Source organism: Uloborus diversus, chromosome 4, assembly GCF_026930045.1.
Source record: "Uloborus diversus isolate 005 chromosome 4, Udiv.v.3.1, whole genome shotgun sequence".
In the NCBI taxonomy this organism is placed as follows: domain Eukaryota; kingdom Metazoa; phylum Arthropoda; class Arachnida; order Araneae; family Uloboridae; genus Uloborus; species Uloborus diversus.
This window is the reverse complement of record NC_072734.1, coordinates 8619978-8638827: the sequence shown is the minus strand read 5'-3', so window position 1 is coordinate 8638827 and position 18850 is coordinate 8619978. Positions and strand designations below refer to the sequence as shown.

The 18850-nt window shown below is 33.4% G+C and overlaps 1 protein-coding gene across 1 annotated transcript in view; it reads right to left on the bottom strand.

Annotated features, from left to right (window-relative positions):
- Positions 1–14261, bottom strand: part of LOC129220247 (dolichyl-diphosphooligosaccharide--protein glycosyltransferase subunit STT3A) — a 39728-nt gene extending 25467 nt beyond the window's left edge. Inside the window, exons 1-8 of the mRNA XM_054854619.1 lie at positions 14116–14261; positions 13509–13623; positions 7979–8161; positions 7737–7882; positions 4985–5182; positions 1769–1879; positions 1607–1687; positions 1202–1358 (exon numbers count right to left, since the gene is read on the bottom strand). Of these exons, the coding sequence (XP_054710594.1) occupies positions 1202–1358; positions 1607–1687; positions 1769–1879; positions 4985–5182; positions 7737–7882; positions 7979–8161; positions 13509–13620 (988 nt within the window). The 5' untranslated portion in view covers positions 13621–13623; positions 14116–14261. The remainder of the gene's footprint in view (positions 1–1201; positions 1359–1606; positions 1688–1768; positions 1880–4984; positions 5183–7736; positions 7883–7978; positions 8162–13508; positions 13624–14115) is intronic.
- Positions 14262–18850: the final 4589 nt, after the last annotated feature.

Sequence of the window (18850 nt, the reverse complement as noted above, 5' to 3'; positions counted from 1 at the left end):
TACAACCCTATTGAAATATATTGAAGTAGTAATTTTCCTCATTTCCAGATTTACTAGAAATTTATTTTAAATACTTTGTTGTTTTATTCAGGGACGTGCACAGGGGAGAGGGGGTGGGGAGAAGGGACACCTGTTGGCCCGGCTCAAAAAGGACCCAGGATTTTTGAAATAATGGAGGTGAAATATGTGTAGGGATGTAGGGCTAAACAACATGGAGGGGAGGGGCGTAAATGTCATTGTGATGGGCCCCAAAATTTCTGTGCACACCCCTGGTTTTGTTAAAAGTTAATCAGACATCCACAAAAATTGTTTTTTTCTGTAATGAAATGTTACACCTGAAATAATGCATCTAGGAGGACAAATAACTTTAAAATAAAATAACCTTATATTACTTTTTTTTAATACTGTCTGTATTGTTATGCCTGCATGCGTAAGCTTTCATTTAAACTGACTGCTATTTACGTTTAATTTTAAGATAATTTATCCTTACCTTCTTAAAGATACAAGTATAAAATTCTGAAACATGATTAAATTTTAGAAGCAAAGTAACTATTTAACAGGTAAAATATTCATCATATATTCATCCAAAATTTAAAATTTTGTTCAATAAAAAATACCTGTAGCACCAGCATCGTATAAGGTACCATATCAATTGTTAAATATATTGCCTGTAATGTGGCAAAGCTCAATTGAGACAGTGAGAAGCAAAGGGATGTAAGTGATGAAATTATCAGTACAAATGGTAGGTGAACCTCAACTCTGTCTTGGAGCAAGAGATAGTACTATTAGCCCTGGTAGGTTCTGTTATACAGCATGATTTAGAACAACTTTTCAATGAAGCCTGCCTAGAACCTTATCTTTTAATGCATTTTACTCAGACTTAACTTGAAAATATTAACTTAGCTTACGTTCGACGCTCAACGTGTAGCGACCGGTCGATTGATCACGTGGCAGCTAGTGACATCAGCTAATGCTAAAACATTGGAGGTGACATCATCATTTTAACCGGTGAGCTGCAGTCGCTCACTGAACACAACCTTACATCTTTTTGCTTTTCATTGCCTTGATTTTAAACCAAAAAATATTTTTATTTGCTACACTGAGATGAGGATAGTGTTTAAAATTCAAGTATTTTATGCATAAAGCAATCAATCTAGATAGAAATCTTTTTGCAAAATGAACATTTAAATTGAAAGGATACTGCCAGTGATAGTTAAAACAGCCCCAACAGAAAGAGCTACAACGGCACAGAAAGAAACAACGGCTTGGAAAAGCACTTCAAAATATTCGTAGGATAAGCGAGATCGTAAATAATCGACAAAAGCATGGATCTGGCAAAGGCCAAATACTCCAAGAGCCTGAAAGAAAACAAATTCATTTATTCATAAGTAACACTAGATTAAAAAAAAAAATCAAAGAATAAAAAATTCCGACTTTTCAATTTTCCAGCAAGATCAAAAAGGGGAAAAAAAAAGAGATAAAAAATGATAATAATAATTAAAAAAAAATACTAGGGGCCTGGAGAAATATCCCCACAAAAAGCATTCCATAATGTGAGAAAAAAAAAAGCATCAATCTTGCATAGAAAATTATTCAATCTACTTACCGCCATATGCTCACTTGACTGAACAGGTTGAAATCCAACAAAAGAAATTTGCATAGATAGCAAAGTTCCAAGGCAATACAACTAAAAACAAATTACTAAAATTAAATACATTTCAAAGGAATTAAATTATACATTTCCAATTAACGAGAAAAGAACACTTACTGTACTGTAAGCAACATAAACTCGATGTGAAAATCGGCCAGTGATCATCAATGCCAGGACGTGCAGAGGAATTAAATTAATTAGAAACACGTAACCTCCCCAAGACGACACCTGTAACAAATTAAGAAAAATATTAGTTTAGATTGTGAACTTGGTTTGCATAATGAAATATACATTTTCAAGTCTTTCCGTTCTGTATTGCGTTTCAATGATGAAAAAATTTAAGCTTTTTTTCTTTTTCAAACACCATTACAACCAGAATTTACCCTGTGGGGGGTTTTGGTCATAACCACTTCAATTTGGAAATTAACTACCATATTAGGGTTGACAATATGTGCCGTGAAACCAAAGGTTCTGGGGAGTTGACCCCCTTATCTGAGCCAGTTCCCAACCATATCATTTGGGCTTTCTGCCCTTTGAAAATAAAAATACTCCCTAAAACTTGAATAATATGCAATGCAACATGTCATATTTCATAAACTCATCCAGGGGTCTGGCCAGACAAAATTTGATTCTGTTAACACTCTTTTAAAAAAACACCAGACCAACCAAAACGGATCTTTCAAAACATTTATTGAAAGAAAAATAACTTCGATTTCCATGCAAAACCAGATAATTTTAAAAGTCATACTTGGGGGATCAGCTTATATGCGGATCTGATCTGCGAATTTTGCAAAAAAAAAGTCATCATTTTTGTGGTGCTTGCCCTAAATTTTCTTTAAAAAAAAATTGAATGCCGTAATTCATGCCTTGATTAGTTCCCCTCTGCGTTTTTATACTCGTGTATTAAAGTATTTAGTTTTGCAATTGTTTTACTGTAGGGATATTTCCAAAAACTTCTAATCACTGAAAAATCTCTTTTTTAGGGTATTCCGTTGCCATCAATGAAAATTCGGGGATGTTTAATTTATTGGGGTGTTTGGGAGGGGAGATGTTCAATTTATTAGGAGTTTGTCAGCTATGCAGTAAATTAGGTTGTGTATTTTCAATGAAGTTATGATTCTAGAGCAGCAGTTCCTAACCTTTTTTGTTGTGCAGCCCACCAGTTTTTTAAAAACATCATTGAGGCCCAATAAATACTATATATTATTTGCAAAAATTTAATTTTGGGGGGGCGAGGGAGTATCTGCTCGTATAACTTTCCTTAAGTGTAAAAGTCAAAGCTGCATGAGATTTTGACGCTGTTTTTCCTTTGCGAAAGAGTTGATATCTGGATTGAAACTGGATAGTTTTAGTCTCAAATAACTTGCAACATTCAATGCATTTCTAAATTTAAAAAGAAAAACTGCAATGAAAAGTATCATTTAAATAGGTAAGTTCTTGAAAAGTACCCTCAAGTGTCTCAATTCACTGGTTAGTCATGTCGGTTCAACAAAGGAGGAGTATTTTTAACTTGAAGCTTGAAGCTAATATGTACAGTCAACCCTCATTTATCGCGGTTAATTCGTTCCAGACTTTACCGCGATAGCTGAATTTCTGCAAAGTACGATTCTGTATTAATAAACTGAATATTTTCCTTATTAGAGCACATAAAACTTACTTACAACTATTTAAATGGGTTTTTGAGATAGAGCTCCCTAGACATAACAGCACCCTTAGCAACCGTTAAATTTGTAGTATTCAATATATTGCACAAAATAATCCACTAAACCAAAAAGACATCACGTTGTTAATTATTGAGAAATAAACTACCCACACACTTGTAGTTCTTACACACTACTACTAATCTATAAAAAAAGCTTAACTTGTTTGATGATGAATTAATTGTTAGTTAGTGACCATATGTGCCCCCGCTTTTCTTCATTAAAGGTATTACGTATACAACTTAAAAAGCTAGTACATTGTTGAACACCATCTACACTACAGATGTATTTATCTTCTAGTATTAATACAGTGATTTATACTTTTCAGTTAGTGCTTAACGGTTAAAATGAAATAGCGATTCCCTCCACTTTCTTCGGAGATTTCATGCCTCCACTTCCTCAACTAGTACAACTACAGCCCCTCAAAAGAGCTCACCTTACTTAAAAAACATACTTTATTATTCTTTTGTAGTAAAAAGTTTACATGAGTGCGTAAGAAATGTCAATTACTATATTTGATTTAGAAAAAAAATACTAGAAAAAACCGTGATGTAGTGAAGTAGCGAGGGACAACTGTATGGTTTCTTTGGCAATTTTCTTTAAAAGAGTTTCTGATTCATTAGAATTCATCTTATTAATTATTGGGGAAAGTTCCTAAGGAATATGAAAAATCTTGAGCTCTTGAGTGAGTGACAGTACATCTAATAAGTGAAATTTCAAAAAAAAAAAAAAAAAAAAACAGAAATTAAGACCCCATGATTTATTTTGATGTTTCATATTCTTGACCAGTGTCCAGAGCCCAGTAACACACTGTTCGCGGCCCACTTGTGGGCCACCAGGGGCGAATACAGGAAAATCTTTTGGAGGGGGCACTGGAAATTGAATGAACCCCCCCTCTCCCCGCCGCGGACTTCGATGTTTCATAACAAAGTTTTAATGACTTTATTTTTAAATGTGCGTGTTTTTTATTTATTTTTTTAGAGGATTTCTTCAGGTCAATGAATTTGCTGAAAAAGAAATCTATCATTTCACAAATAGGTTCATGGATCAAAATGACTCTTTTAGGTGCGCCTACACATTTTTAAAAAAAACGTTAATTATTGATTCCATCAAAGAAGACAAATAGCGATAATACGGTCCCTTGAATTCGAAACCAGTCAGTTAAATGTATTCAGTAACAATGGGCCTCTGACTCCAGTAATACTTCTTTAGCAAACAAAAACGCTTTTATTCAAAGTATGCTGTGTGTGTTTTGTGTTCTTTTTAATTAAATACATAAAAAAAGCAAAAGAAAGATCAATTAAAAAGTAATAAATAAAATAGTGAACTTAATTCATCCTTTTGGGGGATGGGGGCCCCGGCCCCCTGGACCACCCTTAAAATCTACTACTGTGGGCCACGGCCCATGAGTTGGGAACCGCTGTTCTAGAGCCTTTTGCAAAGCTAACAAAAAGCTGCTTGAGAAGAATTCAAAAAGGAAAAATTTGCAATAAATTTTAAAATTATCTTTAAACTAGCAAAAAGAAAAAAAAAGTTTAATAATATACATAAATGCATATTAGTCATTCTATAATAATTTTGCATCTTGTAATTAATGAGCAAAAAAGACGGAAATATTTCAAATAACACTTACCATGTAAAAATAAGCAACACCACACATAGACGCCCAGTGAATTGATCCTGTCTTTATAGATTTGATCCACATGTAGTAAGTCAGAAGCATACAAAAGATGGCAATGCCTTCATTATCATAAGAACCAGCAACGGAACGAGATATATATCCAGGTACAACGGCTATCATAGAAGCAGCAACAAGCCCAGCACCTGCATCCTTTTTAAAAAATTGGTTTTAAAAACTCATAACATTAAAATTATACATTTTTAAAGGCAATGAAACGGTAACTGAATTACGAAATGGAGAAATGATAGACTACTTAAAATATTTCACCGAAAATAAATGACCATCAACATGCATAAAAGGGTCTACTATACTTGGCTGCAACCTTTCTTGGGAATGGAGAAATCTGCTGAGACCAAGCAAAGAAAGTAGTCCCCAGGGTGGTGTCCGAATTATGGGTGAAATTCGTCGTCAAAGGTGGTGTCCGAATTATGGGTGAATTTCCTTTATAATTCGGATTAGTTTGCTAAACCCATGCATATGCAACCTTTTTTTTGTCATAATTTCTGTAAATTTTCAAATATTTTAAATTTTTACAAGCGGTGCAGCGGGGAGTATTATGTTCATTTGAATAGAATGTGCCAGTCAATAGCAGCTCACAGACAGTTGTCGATCTCTAATTCGCAAAGTAGGTAGCTAGAAAGTGACATTTTATCCGTTAATTCTGTTTTTCTTCTGTGATGCCATTGGCAAGAAACTTTGTAAAAAAGTATTGTCACTGAAGTTTTTCATTCCTTGTTTGTTTACCAAGGAAAATTTTTAAGTGTGTTATTTCAATTTTTTAATTTTTTAGAGGAAAAAGAAATTTCAATCGACATGATTTTATACAAACAATAGAAAATTTTCAAAATCTCCAACTTTCATTAAAATAAATAATAAATAATTGGTACAGTTGTGATACCCCCCCCCCCCATTTGGCGACATCTGATTTTTTGCACAATATTGAAATATTTTTCTCGCCAATGAGGCGATAATTTTTTAAGCATGGCATTCCTGGCAAAACTAATCTGTGTTTGGCAACCCAAAGGCAATCTTAGATCGGTTCAAACTTGTTTACTTGGGTTGTTTACTCGGTTTCACGCAGGAGAGATACGTGTTGTTTCGTGCAATATACCTTACAGGAAAGCTTAGTTTAAATTCAGTAGTTGTGTTTTGAAGTAAAAACATTGGAAAATGACAGTTTCTTCAAACTTGAACGTTAATTAAAAGTTAACTCCAACGTGGTGTGTATCTGTAACGTGCAATTGTCATATGATGTTTTGTTTTAGACTGAGTGTGAGGATTTATACCATAAAAAGGTAAGTTCTTTATTTTAGAATTCAAAAAAAAACTCTCACTTCCGAAATTCTTTGTTTTTACAAATCCTTGAGGGGTTCTTGTAGTTTTTAACTTTATTTTTACTGTATGTAAATTAATTTTACAAAAATAGTACGGTTATTTTGTTCTAAAAGTTAATTTTTATCGATGCCACGAATTATTTAGACATTCTATTAACGTGCCTCCTTTTTGTACAGAATTTCTGAAAATAAGTTGACTCCAGCATTTTATAAAAATATAAAGGTGTTATTTTATGTAAAATATAATAGGTATTTTGAAAGCATGTCTGGATAGCAAATAAATGTATGGTATTTTTGTATTGTTTACGTTTAGGATGTTCTGTTGAGACATTTCTGCTTTTCATACATCGAAATTTGATTAACTAAGCACTTTTTTGGCTGCAATAGTTATTGATTTTGGGGATGTTTTCCGCTTTAAACATCACAATTTGAATCGCTTTGCTCTTTTTTAGCAGAGTATGAGAAAAGTTTTTGTTCGATGAAATGCATGTTAGAAAATAGCTTTTATTTCTATTGGTACATATTTTATTGGTGAGCTGTTATAGTAATTTGTCAATTTAAGCATTTTAAATACTTTCTGGTAATTGTTCTTTGTGTACAAAACCTTTCTAGTTTCTGGTATTTTTGAAGCGTATATTCGTGATGTTTTTGTTGTGGTTTTATGTTGTTTTTATATATATTGTGTTCTGAAGTGCTTTGATCATGTTTTTTTATCTGACTTTTTCCTGTTGGCGCTAAAAAAGCATCATTAAGAACGATGTATGACATATGTCGTCATACATCATTTTCTTGGCGACCCTTTCTTGGCGCCAACAGGAAAAAGCCGCCAAGGGTGGGGTATATCACATCAGTTCCTCAACCTTTTAAAAAGTATGAAAAAGCTAAACTTTTCTGACTGTTGTGTAAAAAAAATCACATAAAGTGCAAAACGGCTTTTGAAAAAAATTATTGAGCAATCACGATTGCTTATTGTTCTCATTTGACTGTTTTTGGCGTTCCTATCATTTTATTTTCCCGCCAGCACCCTCTGCAGCATCACCGTCGACCGGCTCCTCACGATGCTGCTCCTATAGCGAAAGCCGCCTCCAGGTTGCATCCATGTCCTACACACACGCGCATGCATACACGCACCTACACACATATACATATATACACCTACACAAACACATACACACACAAACACACACACAACTACCTACACATTCATGCCTGCACACACACAAACACATATGCCTACACACACCATACACATACCCCCCCCCCACACATCTACACACATACACACACGTCTACATATACACACACACTCTTGATTACGAAAAACATAATTTGAATTCAAGAGGACAAAATTCAAATTAATTTTTTTTTACCTTAAGTTCTTTTGTCAACAAGTATGTGATAATAGTTGTGAGGCTGGAAAACAGTGGAGCCAGAAACACACAAACATTACGAATGTCAATGGTGACATGAAGAAATTGCAAAACATGATATATAGTTGCAGATGTTATCATCAAACCTAAAAAATAAACCCACAAGATGTGAAACAAATTGATTGCCGCTGAATAGTGCACAAATGACCATGCTTTGATTTCAAAATTTTAAAGTTACATACCCGGATAGATTGTGCCACCAATAATTCTTCCCAAAGGATACCAAGCTCTGTCATCAAACCAGTTGTGAAAGTTGTAAAATCCATTTTCTGACAGAAATTTTGTTGTACGATAGTTGAAGTAAGGATCAAATTCATGAATTACGCTTTCAAATCTCAAAACAGAAAACAAGCGGGTGGAGAAAGCTAAAGAAGAAATAAAAGAAAGATTAAATTTTATTTTACAAATAAAAGTGTTTGAACAAAATTTTTAAAATCACCTTAATAAGATAACTACATCAACAACATTTTAAAAGAAAACACTGAGCACAGATTGAAAACAATAAAAACGTGTTCGTAAAAAATAAAAAAGATTTGTACGTGTGGCGGACAGGGCTGGATTTACTTGTAAGATAAACAAGCTAAAGGCCCCTGTTTTGTTGGTGTCCTTAAAATTCCGAAAAAATTGCATGATTCGCTCCTAAAAAATGAAAAATACTTGGAAAAAATAAATTTCATTTTCCAAGTGCTTTAAAAAAAAATTTTAAATTTAGAGTGATGACAAACCTTGAATTTTAAAATTTCTAACAAATGGGAGATGAAAAGAGGGGAGGGAACTCCAAAATATGTCAAATTCAGCCAATTGCTACATAATGCATCAAAAACGTAAAAAATCATGGTTCTCACGTTTCTGTAACACATTAATCTTAATATATAAAATTGGAGTTTGGTAAATTTGTTCCCTAAGATCTCAGAAACTACCCGGCAGATTTGGCTGAAACTTTCACCGTTTGTTCTTTTTGGTACTGGGGAGGTTTGTAGATCAGTTCGATGAAAATCCGATTGATAGTTCTTTTTTTATTCTAATTTGTCCAAATTTTCGCATAAATGCCCCAATATGACGGTTAAAAAATACGTGCACATATTAAAATTATGTGTCCATCGAAAGCACTTATTTTTCTGCTAAAGATGGCATCTGTTAGAAAGTTCTAAGTTGTATGAAAAACGAGTTATGGGCTTTTTTTGTTCCATGTTCGAAGGCTTTCCTCAACCCAATTCATTATTTAGTGTATCATCTCAGCTCCCAGTTCATAGTTAGAATTGTTGAATGTTTTTGTGTTTCGTCTGACTGTTTGGGCTTTTCTCAATCAAATCTTAAAGTAACGTTTTTTCCCCAAGATTGGCTAATAATAACTAGATTTGGTTGATTATTTTTCATTTAAACGGAACTTTAGTGTAATTAATGGGTTTTTTTAAAAATTATTCGTGCTGATTGGATTTTTTAATCATTATCCAATCTAACAGCAGAAACCTCGCCAAAATTTATGCAGAAAGATTTCAGTAGCGGATGCATTTGGCAGTTTTTTCAACTGTCACGGTTTTTGAAGTCAAAGACTACGTAATAATGTTTGTCAGCTTTCACCATGTAAACAAAATATCGTCAATCAAAGAATCTTTAAAAAAAATTTTTACTGTAAAATAATCCAGCAACTAAATTAGGCAAATCCGTAAACAGCACAAAAACTTCCATTAATGTGACTTTGTGCACAAATTCAAACCATCGCCAAATTTTACTACTTATTTTGGAAACATTACGGATGAAATTGTTTAGCGCCATTTTATGGTGACCAAAAGTATCTTAGCATATGGCGACAATATCTCTTTAACAAAAATTAGTAACATACCATTTTACAAAGTAAGGAGGGAGAGCATTATCCAAGGTATCCCAAAACGATTTCCACAATAATTGAAATTTTCCAAAATAACTAAAGCAAGTTTAAGGGGATCACGGGCACGCGGCTACATTTTTTTAAAAACAGTTCGTTCTTCAATAGATATACAGAGAAGGTAAGACTCAATGTAAAAAAAAAGTATTAACTGATAAATCTTTTTAAACATGTGAAGTTTAATTTCATATTTCGAGAATTCTTCAAATTTGTATACACTTAAATTTTGTGTTTTCGTTTCTAAATGAATACTATTTTGCTCTTTTTACTTACTGCTACTTTAGTTTTATAAGTAAGGAAGAAGCTAGATTTTAAGTCACGTCAAAAGGGTGTAATTTAAGTTCTTTCACTTAAAACAGAAAACAAATACAAGTAACGATTGTTTCTGATAATTATTGCTAACCCAGGCAACGCCGGGTATTTTTGCCAGTTAATATATAAAAATGGAGTTTGGTAAATTTGTTCCCTAAGATCTCAGAAACTACCCGGCAGATTTGGATGAAACTTTCACCGTTTGTTCAGTTTGGTACTGGGAAGGTTTATAGACCAGTTCGAAAAAAATCCGATTGATAGTTCCCTTTTTATTCCAATTTTCGCATAAATGCCCCAATTGGAGGGTGGAAAAAAACGTGCACATATTAACATTATATGTCCATCGAAAGCGCCAATTTTTCTGCTGAAGATAGCACCTGTTCGAAGTTTCTAAGTTGTATAAAAAACGAGTTATGAGCTTTTTTGTTCCTTGTTCGAAGGCTTTCATCAAGCCAAGTCATTATTTAGTGTGTCATCTCAACTCCCAAGAATTGTTGTATTGTTGAATATTTTTGCATTTCGTCTGACTTTTTGAGGCTTTTCTCAAGTCAAATCTTAAAGTAACGTTTTTCCACGAGATTGGCTAAAAATTAATGGATTTGGCTGATAATTTTACTTTTAAACGGAACTTATGCTGATTGGGCACTTGCTCACTATATCCAACCAACCAGCAGAAATATCGCCAGAATTTTTTTAGAAAGGTTTCAGTAGCTGATGCATTTGGCAGTTTTTTCCACTGTCGCTGCTTTTGAGCCCAATGACTACGTTATAATGTTTCTCAGCTTTCACCATATAAACAAAATATCGCCAATCAAAGATACTTAAAAAAAAAAAAAATACTGTGTAAAATAATTCGGAAATAAAATCGGAAATTCTTCAAATTTGTATATGTTTAAATGTCGTGCTTTCGTTTCTAATTAAATACTATTTTGTTCTTTATACTTATTGCTATTTTAGTTTAATGAGTAAGGAAGAAGCTCGATTTTTAATCACGTCAAAAAGGTTTGTTTTAAATTCTTTCGCTTAAAACAGAAAACAAGGGCAAGTAACGATTGTTTCTCATAATTATTACTGACCCAGGCAACGCCGGGTATTTTTGCTAGTTGAGATACATTTTTGCAAGGACAGATCCAGAAATTATTCAAGGAGGGGACGATTGATTTCAGATACTTAACCCTTTCATGAATTCCCAAACCTCTGCCCCCTAACATCATAGAAGATTGTCTCAAATTAAGTATTTAAAAAAAAATATTTTTACAACTTCTATTTCTAAAAAAATTCGGAGGGGTGTACTGAAAAACATCCCTTACCTCAACGTCATCAAAGGTGTCCTATATTTGCTTGTTTTTTGGACTTCAACTGAAAAATTTTTCCAAGGAGAGCCCACAAAATCCATTTAAGATCATCTTAAATTGAGTTTTTGGAACTTCAAAAAACTTCCTGAACAAAGTTCCGATCCCTATCACTAAAGTGTTAAGAGATAAGTGCTATAATTGTGTTTCAATTCTGAAAAAATCCAAGAAAGATCCCTCTTTTTCGTAACATTATTGAAGATAAGATCGTCCAAAATTGCGGTTTTGGAACTTCAGTATCAAAATATGCCAAGGGAGAGTTTCTACATCTTAGATCAAGGAGGGGCCCCATCACCCCTCCCTTGTATCCGTCCTTGCATTTTTGTGACTTTCATCTTACTATTTACTTATAAATACTATTTATTTACTATTAGTGCAGTATTTTGGAAATTCCTTTGTGTTGCTTGCTTTTAGCTTACTTCTACAAAACTTTGTCAAACTGTTTAGCACGAAAAAAATAATTATTACATACAGCGGCGCCGACTTGCAAAAATTATTGAGGGGGCCGGACTTCACCGGGGTTTAGGAGGTTATGCAATCCCTTGGAAGTCCCCTCCACCTCAAATAAAGGTCAGATTTTTGTACCTTGAAAATGCCATACTTTCTAGTGTGCATAATTTTAACTAACAAACAGTATGTGGTATGGCGTTTTCGAAGTAAAATAATCTAAAAATTGGTTTACAAATTTTCTGGTTCAACTAAATCATGTCACTTGTCTTAGTAAGATTTATTTTTTCTATTTTATGGGGAGCAGTGCAGTGCTATACCTAGGCATTGATTTTAGGTAGGACATTAACTTGCATGGAAGGGCACTCCCAGAGACGCAGACTTAAAATAAAAAATTGGGGTGCGGGAGGGAGGGGAAACAAACCGGGGGATCTTGACGCGGGAAATTTTCCGAATTTGAGATGAAAAAAAGTGAGTTTTAAAGTTTTTTTTAAGCATTTTAAAATTATAGAATCAACATTAAAACCCCAAAAACTCTACAAGACTGACAAATGTTTTTTTGATTTTGAAAAAAGGAATAAATAAATACTAACACGCACAGTATTTTCGCAAAAAGGTAATTTAATTTACGCATGTTTTTTAAGACCAGTTGTTTTTTCTCTCAATGTCTAGTTCATTTCTGAAAAATTCAGTTGATGTTTCAAAATTTGTTTCACCTCTGTTTAATAAAAGCAAGCACTTTTGTTCAACTGCAATGACCTGTGTGAGTTTGATGTAAACCGCCCAATAATGCAAGATTGCACCATTTCACAAACCTCATCAATGTATTGCCTCGTAGTACTTTAGGATTTTGAAAGTGTGCGGTGAGCTGGCTCCGTTGTTTTCATACTTCTTTGGTATACGTCGGTTCTGAGAAGCGAAGGATGTTGAATTTGTTCATTTAGTGAAGGTTTTCTTTTAAACACAATACTCAAAAGTATTCAAAACTATCACGCCTCCCATTAAATATACAAATCAAACACTCGTATATTTTTTCCTGATCAGCAACACTTTTAGATGAGCGCGCCGCAGCGCTGCTCGCCAGCAACAGACTTGACCCGTATGTTCGCGCACTGTGACAAATTCTAATAAGTGTGCTGGCAGCACCGTAACACTATCATTATTCACACCAATCGTTTTCAGTTAACCTGCTTACTACCACAATAATTATTTGTTTTACCTCATTACTGAATGTATTTTACAAGGTAAACTATCTTCAAACAAGGAAAGTAAAAGATAAATTTGTGAGTTTAGAAAGCATAATATAACTATTAATTTTCTTGATTTATTGGGGGGGGCTCTGCCCCCTTAAAAATATTTTTGAGGGTTCGTTAATCCCTGTTATCGTTAAATCCCGGTTATACTATATAAAGTATCTGCGCACAAAACTCAAAACTATCAGATATGAAAAACATTACATAGTGAATAGGCAAAATTTTTATTAAGACAATGCCTTCTACTTTCAATCATGTATCATTGAGAGCAAAAGGTGAACTGTTTTCTTTAATCTATCCACCTATTTTGAAGGTAGTCAATGTTTAATAGTGATTAATTAAGAATTATCAGGTGATGCTCCTATGTACAGCAAATGTATCTGCACAGCTGCAAATGTATGAGCATAGCGTGCGCGTGTGCATCTATATTATCTACCTATGCGTTTATAAACAAAATACTCACACAGCACAGCAGCCATTGATAGAATAAGCATCTTCAGCAAGGTATCTTGCTTTTCAGGTGACATCCTGACAAACCATCCTGAACGTTTGTACATAAAGCTAGCAGTCGACATTTTCTATATTAAAAAGATGAAAAAGGATTAGTAACATCACCCTATAAAAAGACTAGAAAACTCTGTTCAAGAAACTCCACCTCTTAAAAATTTCTGCCACTAAAAAATTCTTAACACGAAAAACTTTATATTTTCTTAAATATTATTAATACCTTTATAGCTCTTGTAGATAATTTCCATGTCAAACGGCCAAAAGGATAAATGTCACGACTTCTTAGAAATAAATGCAATAACAAAATGCTTAACTCAACAAAACTAATTTCAGTCGGCTGTTTAAAAATTTACAATTAAACCTTTAATTACAGAATATCGTAAATAAAACTTAGCCCAAGAAACTTTAAGAACTAAAGCAAGAACACGATGGAACATGATAAAAGATAATCTGATTATGATTTAGTGCTCAAATTAGATGACAAAATACAATATTTAAATGCAAAATGACTGATAAACGAATAATGGTCCATTCATAGTTTTACATTTAGAACATATACACACCAATTCTAATGAAACACTTGAAGTCCAATCAATATATATTCATAATAAAAGCAAAAAAAAAGCATGAATATTGCGTTGTTCGATTTGTTGAACCAATTTTTTAAGTATTTATTGCATAGTTTCCACGTGAACTGTTTACAAATCGTCTGCTGTCCAACTGCCGGCTGATGCCACTAAAAAAAATTTTTTTAAATATTTTATTATTTAAGTTTCAAATTTTTTAACATTAAAATCTCAGTTTAATGCTTTTATATTTGTAATTAAGAGCCATCAAAACTTTTTGAGCATCAAGCAAATACTAAATTAATAGCAAAATCAGTACTTTGATGAAATATTAGGGCAAAAACTTTCAACCTGTCTAACCAATCAAAAACTGCCTCGTGGCTTTTTTTTTTCCCCGGAGCAGATGAAGAGCAAACGGAAAGTTGGAGTCATAACGACTTCGCAGGGGCCTCCGTAGCCGATCGGTCGTCATTGCCTGTGCATGGCTCCACTGAATGTGCTGGCGCTTACCAGGCCTTGACAATTTTTGACTTTCTTGTGTTAAACCGGGGCAACTATTTCTGCACTTGAACATGGCCACACTAGATGGAAAAACTTCAAAACTTCATATTTGCCCATTCTGACCGCAAGGAGGCGCCACAAGCCACGGTTGCTTCCACCAATCAACGACAAGTTTCAAAGCTTGTTTATTTTGATTAATAAATGGAACATGTAACAAACATCAATATTTCGCAAGATGCTCAGAAATATACCGTAAAAACCAATTCGAATCGAATTAGTAAAGTTATTTAGCTGATTATTTAATGCGTAAATGGTGGATCTAAAGTTGGTTAGGCAATTTCTTTTAATTTAATTTTACATGTTCATTTATAGCTTGTGTATCATTTGATGGATTATTTTACGCTTAATGGAGAAACATAATTATTCAGAGGATTATTTTTTATTTTAATGGACTTTTAGATCTTGTTTCTAGGGCTTATCGCTTCGCTTACAAGTCTTTGAAAAAGACAAAATAGTTTATGGTATCGCCAAATAAATACTTCATATGTAACTTGAAATAGTCCCCGACAATAAATAAAATTGAAACTAATCGCCAGATTAAAAAATGCTCCGCTACGTATCTATCACGGAAAATTACCCCCCCCCCCCCACACACACACTTTATTTTTATTTTAAGAAATGCTAGATATTTAGAGCTGCTCCTAATGCTATACTATTAGAACAAGATTACAAAAATTTGTACGCAGATCTTAGATTCCTGCGGATACTTGACGGTCTACTGTGTGTGTGTATTTTATTTTTCGAACAGAAAATTCATATCCTAATTTTCGCCAAACTTGGCGATCAAATTTCCTGCAAAGTTTCTAGTTCAAAGCTCCTTTCTCATTCATGCTTAAAGTGTAGAAAATAGTTTTTATGACGAATTCAATGTTTACAGGATTTTACATCGCTAAATATTTTAATTTTCTTAAAAGTACAGTAAATTGGCGATACTTCAAAGTCCGATAAATCGAATATTACTATAACTCGAAATTTTTATCAAGTCTTGACAACTTAGTCTTTAATTCCATTCTAATTATTCTGAATAACTCGAAGTTAACTTCTTTCAACTCGAAGTTTTTTTCAAGATTACTCGAAATTATTTCGAAAGAACGAAAAAAAAAAGAAAAAGAAAAAAAAAGAAGTGACTATGGGAGAATAATTATTTCACCTTCACTTGCAATCCGAATTTGAAACGAATGAAGATGTGCACATTTCCTGAAGTTGAATCAGCTCTATTCAAGCGGTTCCAGCATGATTTTGATTTTTTTCTATCAATACATTTGATTAAACTGTGCATATTGTGCTAAAAAACTTAAGTTCTGTAATTTTGTCTGTTATATGTACATATTAATTAAAGTATTCGATGGTTTTTAATATTAAAATATCAAAAAACAAAACTATCGTTAAGTCAAACTTTCGATAAGTCGAAGTTTTCCGTCGGTCTTTTTACATTCGAGCTATTGCAAATCGAATGTATGTTTAAAAATATCATAGAAATGGCAAGTAAAGAAAAATCATATAATTGTTTTGCTTTTGCAAAGACAAAATAAATTTTGTACGGAACTCTCCCCTGCTAGGATTTTACGAATTATCAACAGTGTTGATATTTTGTAAAATAATCTGTTCCCCATTTTTTTTTTTTACTTTCTTCTATATCTAATATATAGAAGAAAGTATTGGATTCGTGCAAATTTTCGAATTTCGAATTTTGACGGATTCGAACGTTTTGAGGTGTGCTGAGTCCATTTCGATCATTTTTGGAAAATGTCTGTCTGTCTGTATGTGTGTGTGTATGTGTGTCACGTCTGTGTGTGACCAGTTTTTTGTGGCCGCTCTACAACAAAAACTACCGCATGAAATCGAACGAAATTTGGTACACATATGTGCCCCTATGTGAACGTGTGCCCATTAGTTTTTGGCGCGAATTCCTCCAAGGGGGGTGGAGCAATGGGACGTTTTTCGAGTTACGCGTGCTTGCTATTCCTCAGGAAGTAACTGGCGGAATCAAACAAAATTTGATCCATATGTTGGTATTAACAGGAACAGGTGCTGATTCAATTTTGGTGTCAATAACTCAAACGGGGGTTGAGCTATAGAACGTTTTTTGTCGTCAATTGTGACTGCTGTATCTCAAGAAATAATGAACGGAATGAAAGAAAAATTTATCGGCAAGTAGCCCTTAGTGGGTATAAGAACTGATTTTATTTTTGTGTCAACAGCTAAAAAGGGGGTAGCGCAATCACCCGTTCTTTTTTTCCATTTTGAGTGCCCTATCTCAAGAAGTAATGCTACGTTCTGGTTGAAATTTGGAATATATGTGAATCCATATGTAAACAGGCTTTGGTTCTATTTTGACGCCGATCGCTCCAAGAGGTGTTGATTTTTTTTTTTTTTTTCGAATAAAAATATTTTTATTAATGCAACAATAAGAAAGATAAATCGTAATAGATTGTCTTCTGCGTATTTCTCGTGATTTTAATTGTATGGAAATGATAGGAAATATTATCTCAATGATTTAAAATTTTTAACTGTTGCCATCTTATGTTTGTTAACAAATAAAATATTTGTAATACATTCAAGCAAGGCTTTTAAAATAACTTTCAATTTTCGCTCTTTGCTTTGCTTTCGCAATAATTCAGACATTGGGATAGTCGTCAAGTTTTTGCATGTGTCATTTTGTTTTTGTTGGGAATATTGCTTCCTCGTCAAGCATGGGGAGGGATCAGAAAAAAAAAAGAAAAATATAGAAGAAAGTTTCGTGATGGCCACAACATACTAGTTTAAATTAGTTTCACAAATTCATGTGTAGATATTTGAGGAGTTTCTTTCCCTATTGCATGTATTTGTTAAATGTTAAAAATAAATTTTAAAAAATAATAATAATTTGAATTTTGGCTGCTTGATGAGTTCGAATTAAGTTATTCACGATCATGAATTGCGATAGGATCCTACTCGTTGGGTTTCTTGTTTCTACAAATGGAATAAAATGGAAATGACCAAGAAATTTGCACCCGTCATAATATTACTGTTGATTTTTTAGAATAGGTAATACGAGGCCGTAAGTAAGATAAATATTTTATATCCGAATCTGACCTTTATCATAAAAATTATTTACTGCGTAAACACTTTATAACAATTGAAAAATATATTGAAGTAATAGCACCTGGGATGCTATAGGTAAGGTGGGGATAGAACCTGAGCTAAAGTGAACGCTCTCCGGTCTGTGCGCCTTCCGATGTGTGTGTGTACACCCAAACCTGTTTTTGTGCGGACTTTTTTTTGTGTAGTTTATAAAAATTATTTATAAAACGAGCGAAAATTATTTATCAAACGAGTGCTTGGTAGTATCATCAAGGGTCGACAGGGGCATCCGATGGGAAGTCACTGTGACTTTCCAAAAATTTCTTAATTCGGGAAATTTTTCGGGAGTCGGCAAAATTATCATCGCTTGGTTTATTTTGATTTTGTTTAAATATAATATTTTGGGTATTTTCTACGTGAGACTTTTTTTATGCAGTCCCTATCCACCGCATAAAAAAATATTTTTTAACTCAGTTGCGAAAACTTTTTAAAGCTACTGGTGAAGTTTCAAGCATTTTTTTTTACACGATTTTTTTATGCGGTCCCCATTCACCGCATAAAAAGAGGATTGGGTGTATATATATACATATTTTTAATGCTCAAAGCGTGTGAAGCAACAGGGTCGTTTCCGAAATTTTAAGGGTTTTTTTTTTTTTTTTTTGAAAGAACATTTTTAAAATCATAGGATCTGATCATTTTTTAAAATAACTTGACAGTTTAATATTTAAAAAAAATGCATTAATCGGTGCACTTTCATTGTTTACGCTTTTGTCGATGACATCACAATTGATGAAATGCCATTCACTGATGCCACTCACAGAGCACAATATTCAATTAGTTTCTTTACTCACAAGTGTTGGCAACTATATGATTGATAGTAAGCATAGAGTGCAATATGTAATTCGCTTCTTGATCATCACAACGTAGAAACGCGGTAGACAGATGCGCCAAAGTACATCATTTGTGACGTCATAAGGACCACGCCTTATTTTAAAAATCGGACATTTAAAAAAATTAATTAAAAACTAAGCTTTGGGAAAATGAAAGTTTTTTCTAGCTCCATGTTATTTTTATTTATTTTTTGATTATGCTACGAATTTCCTTTTGT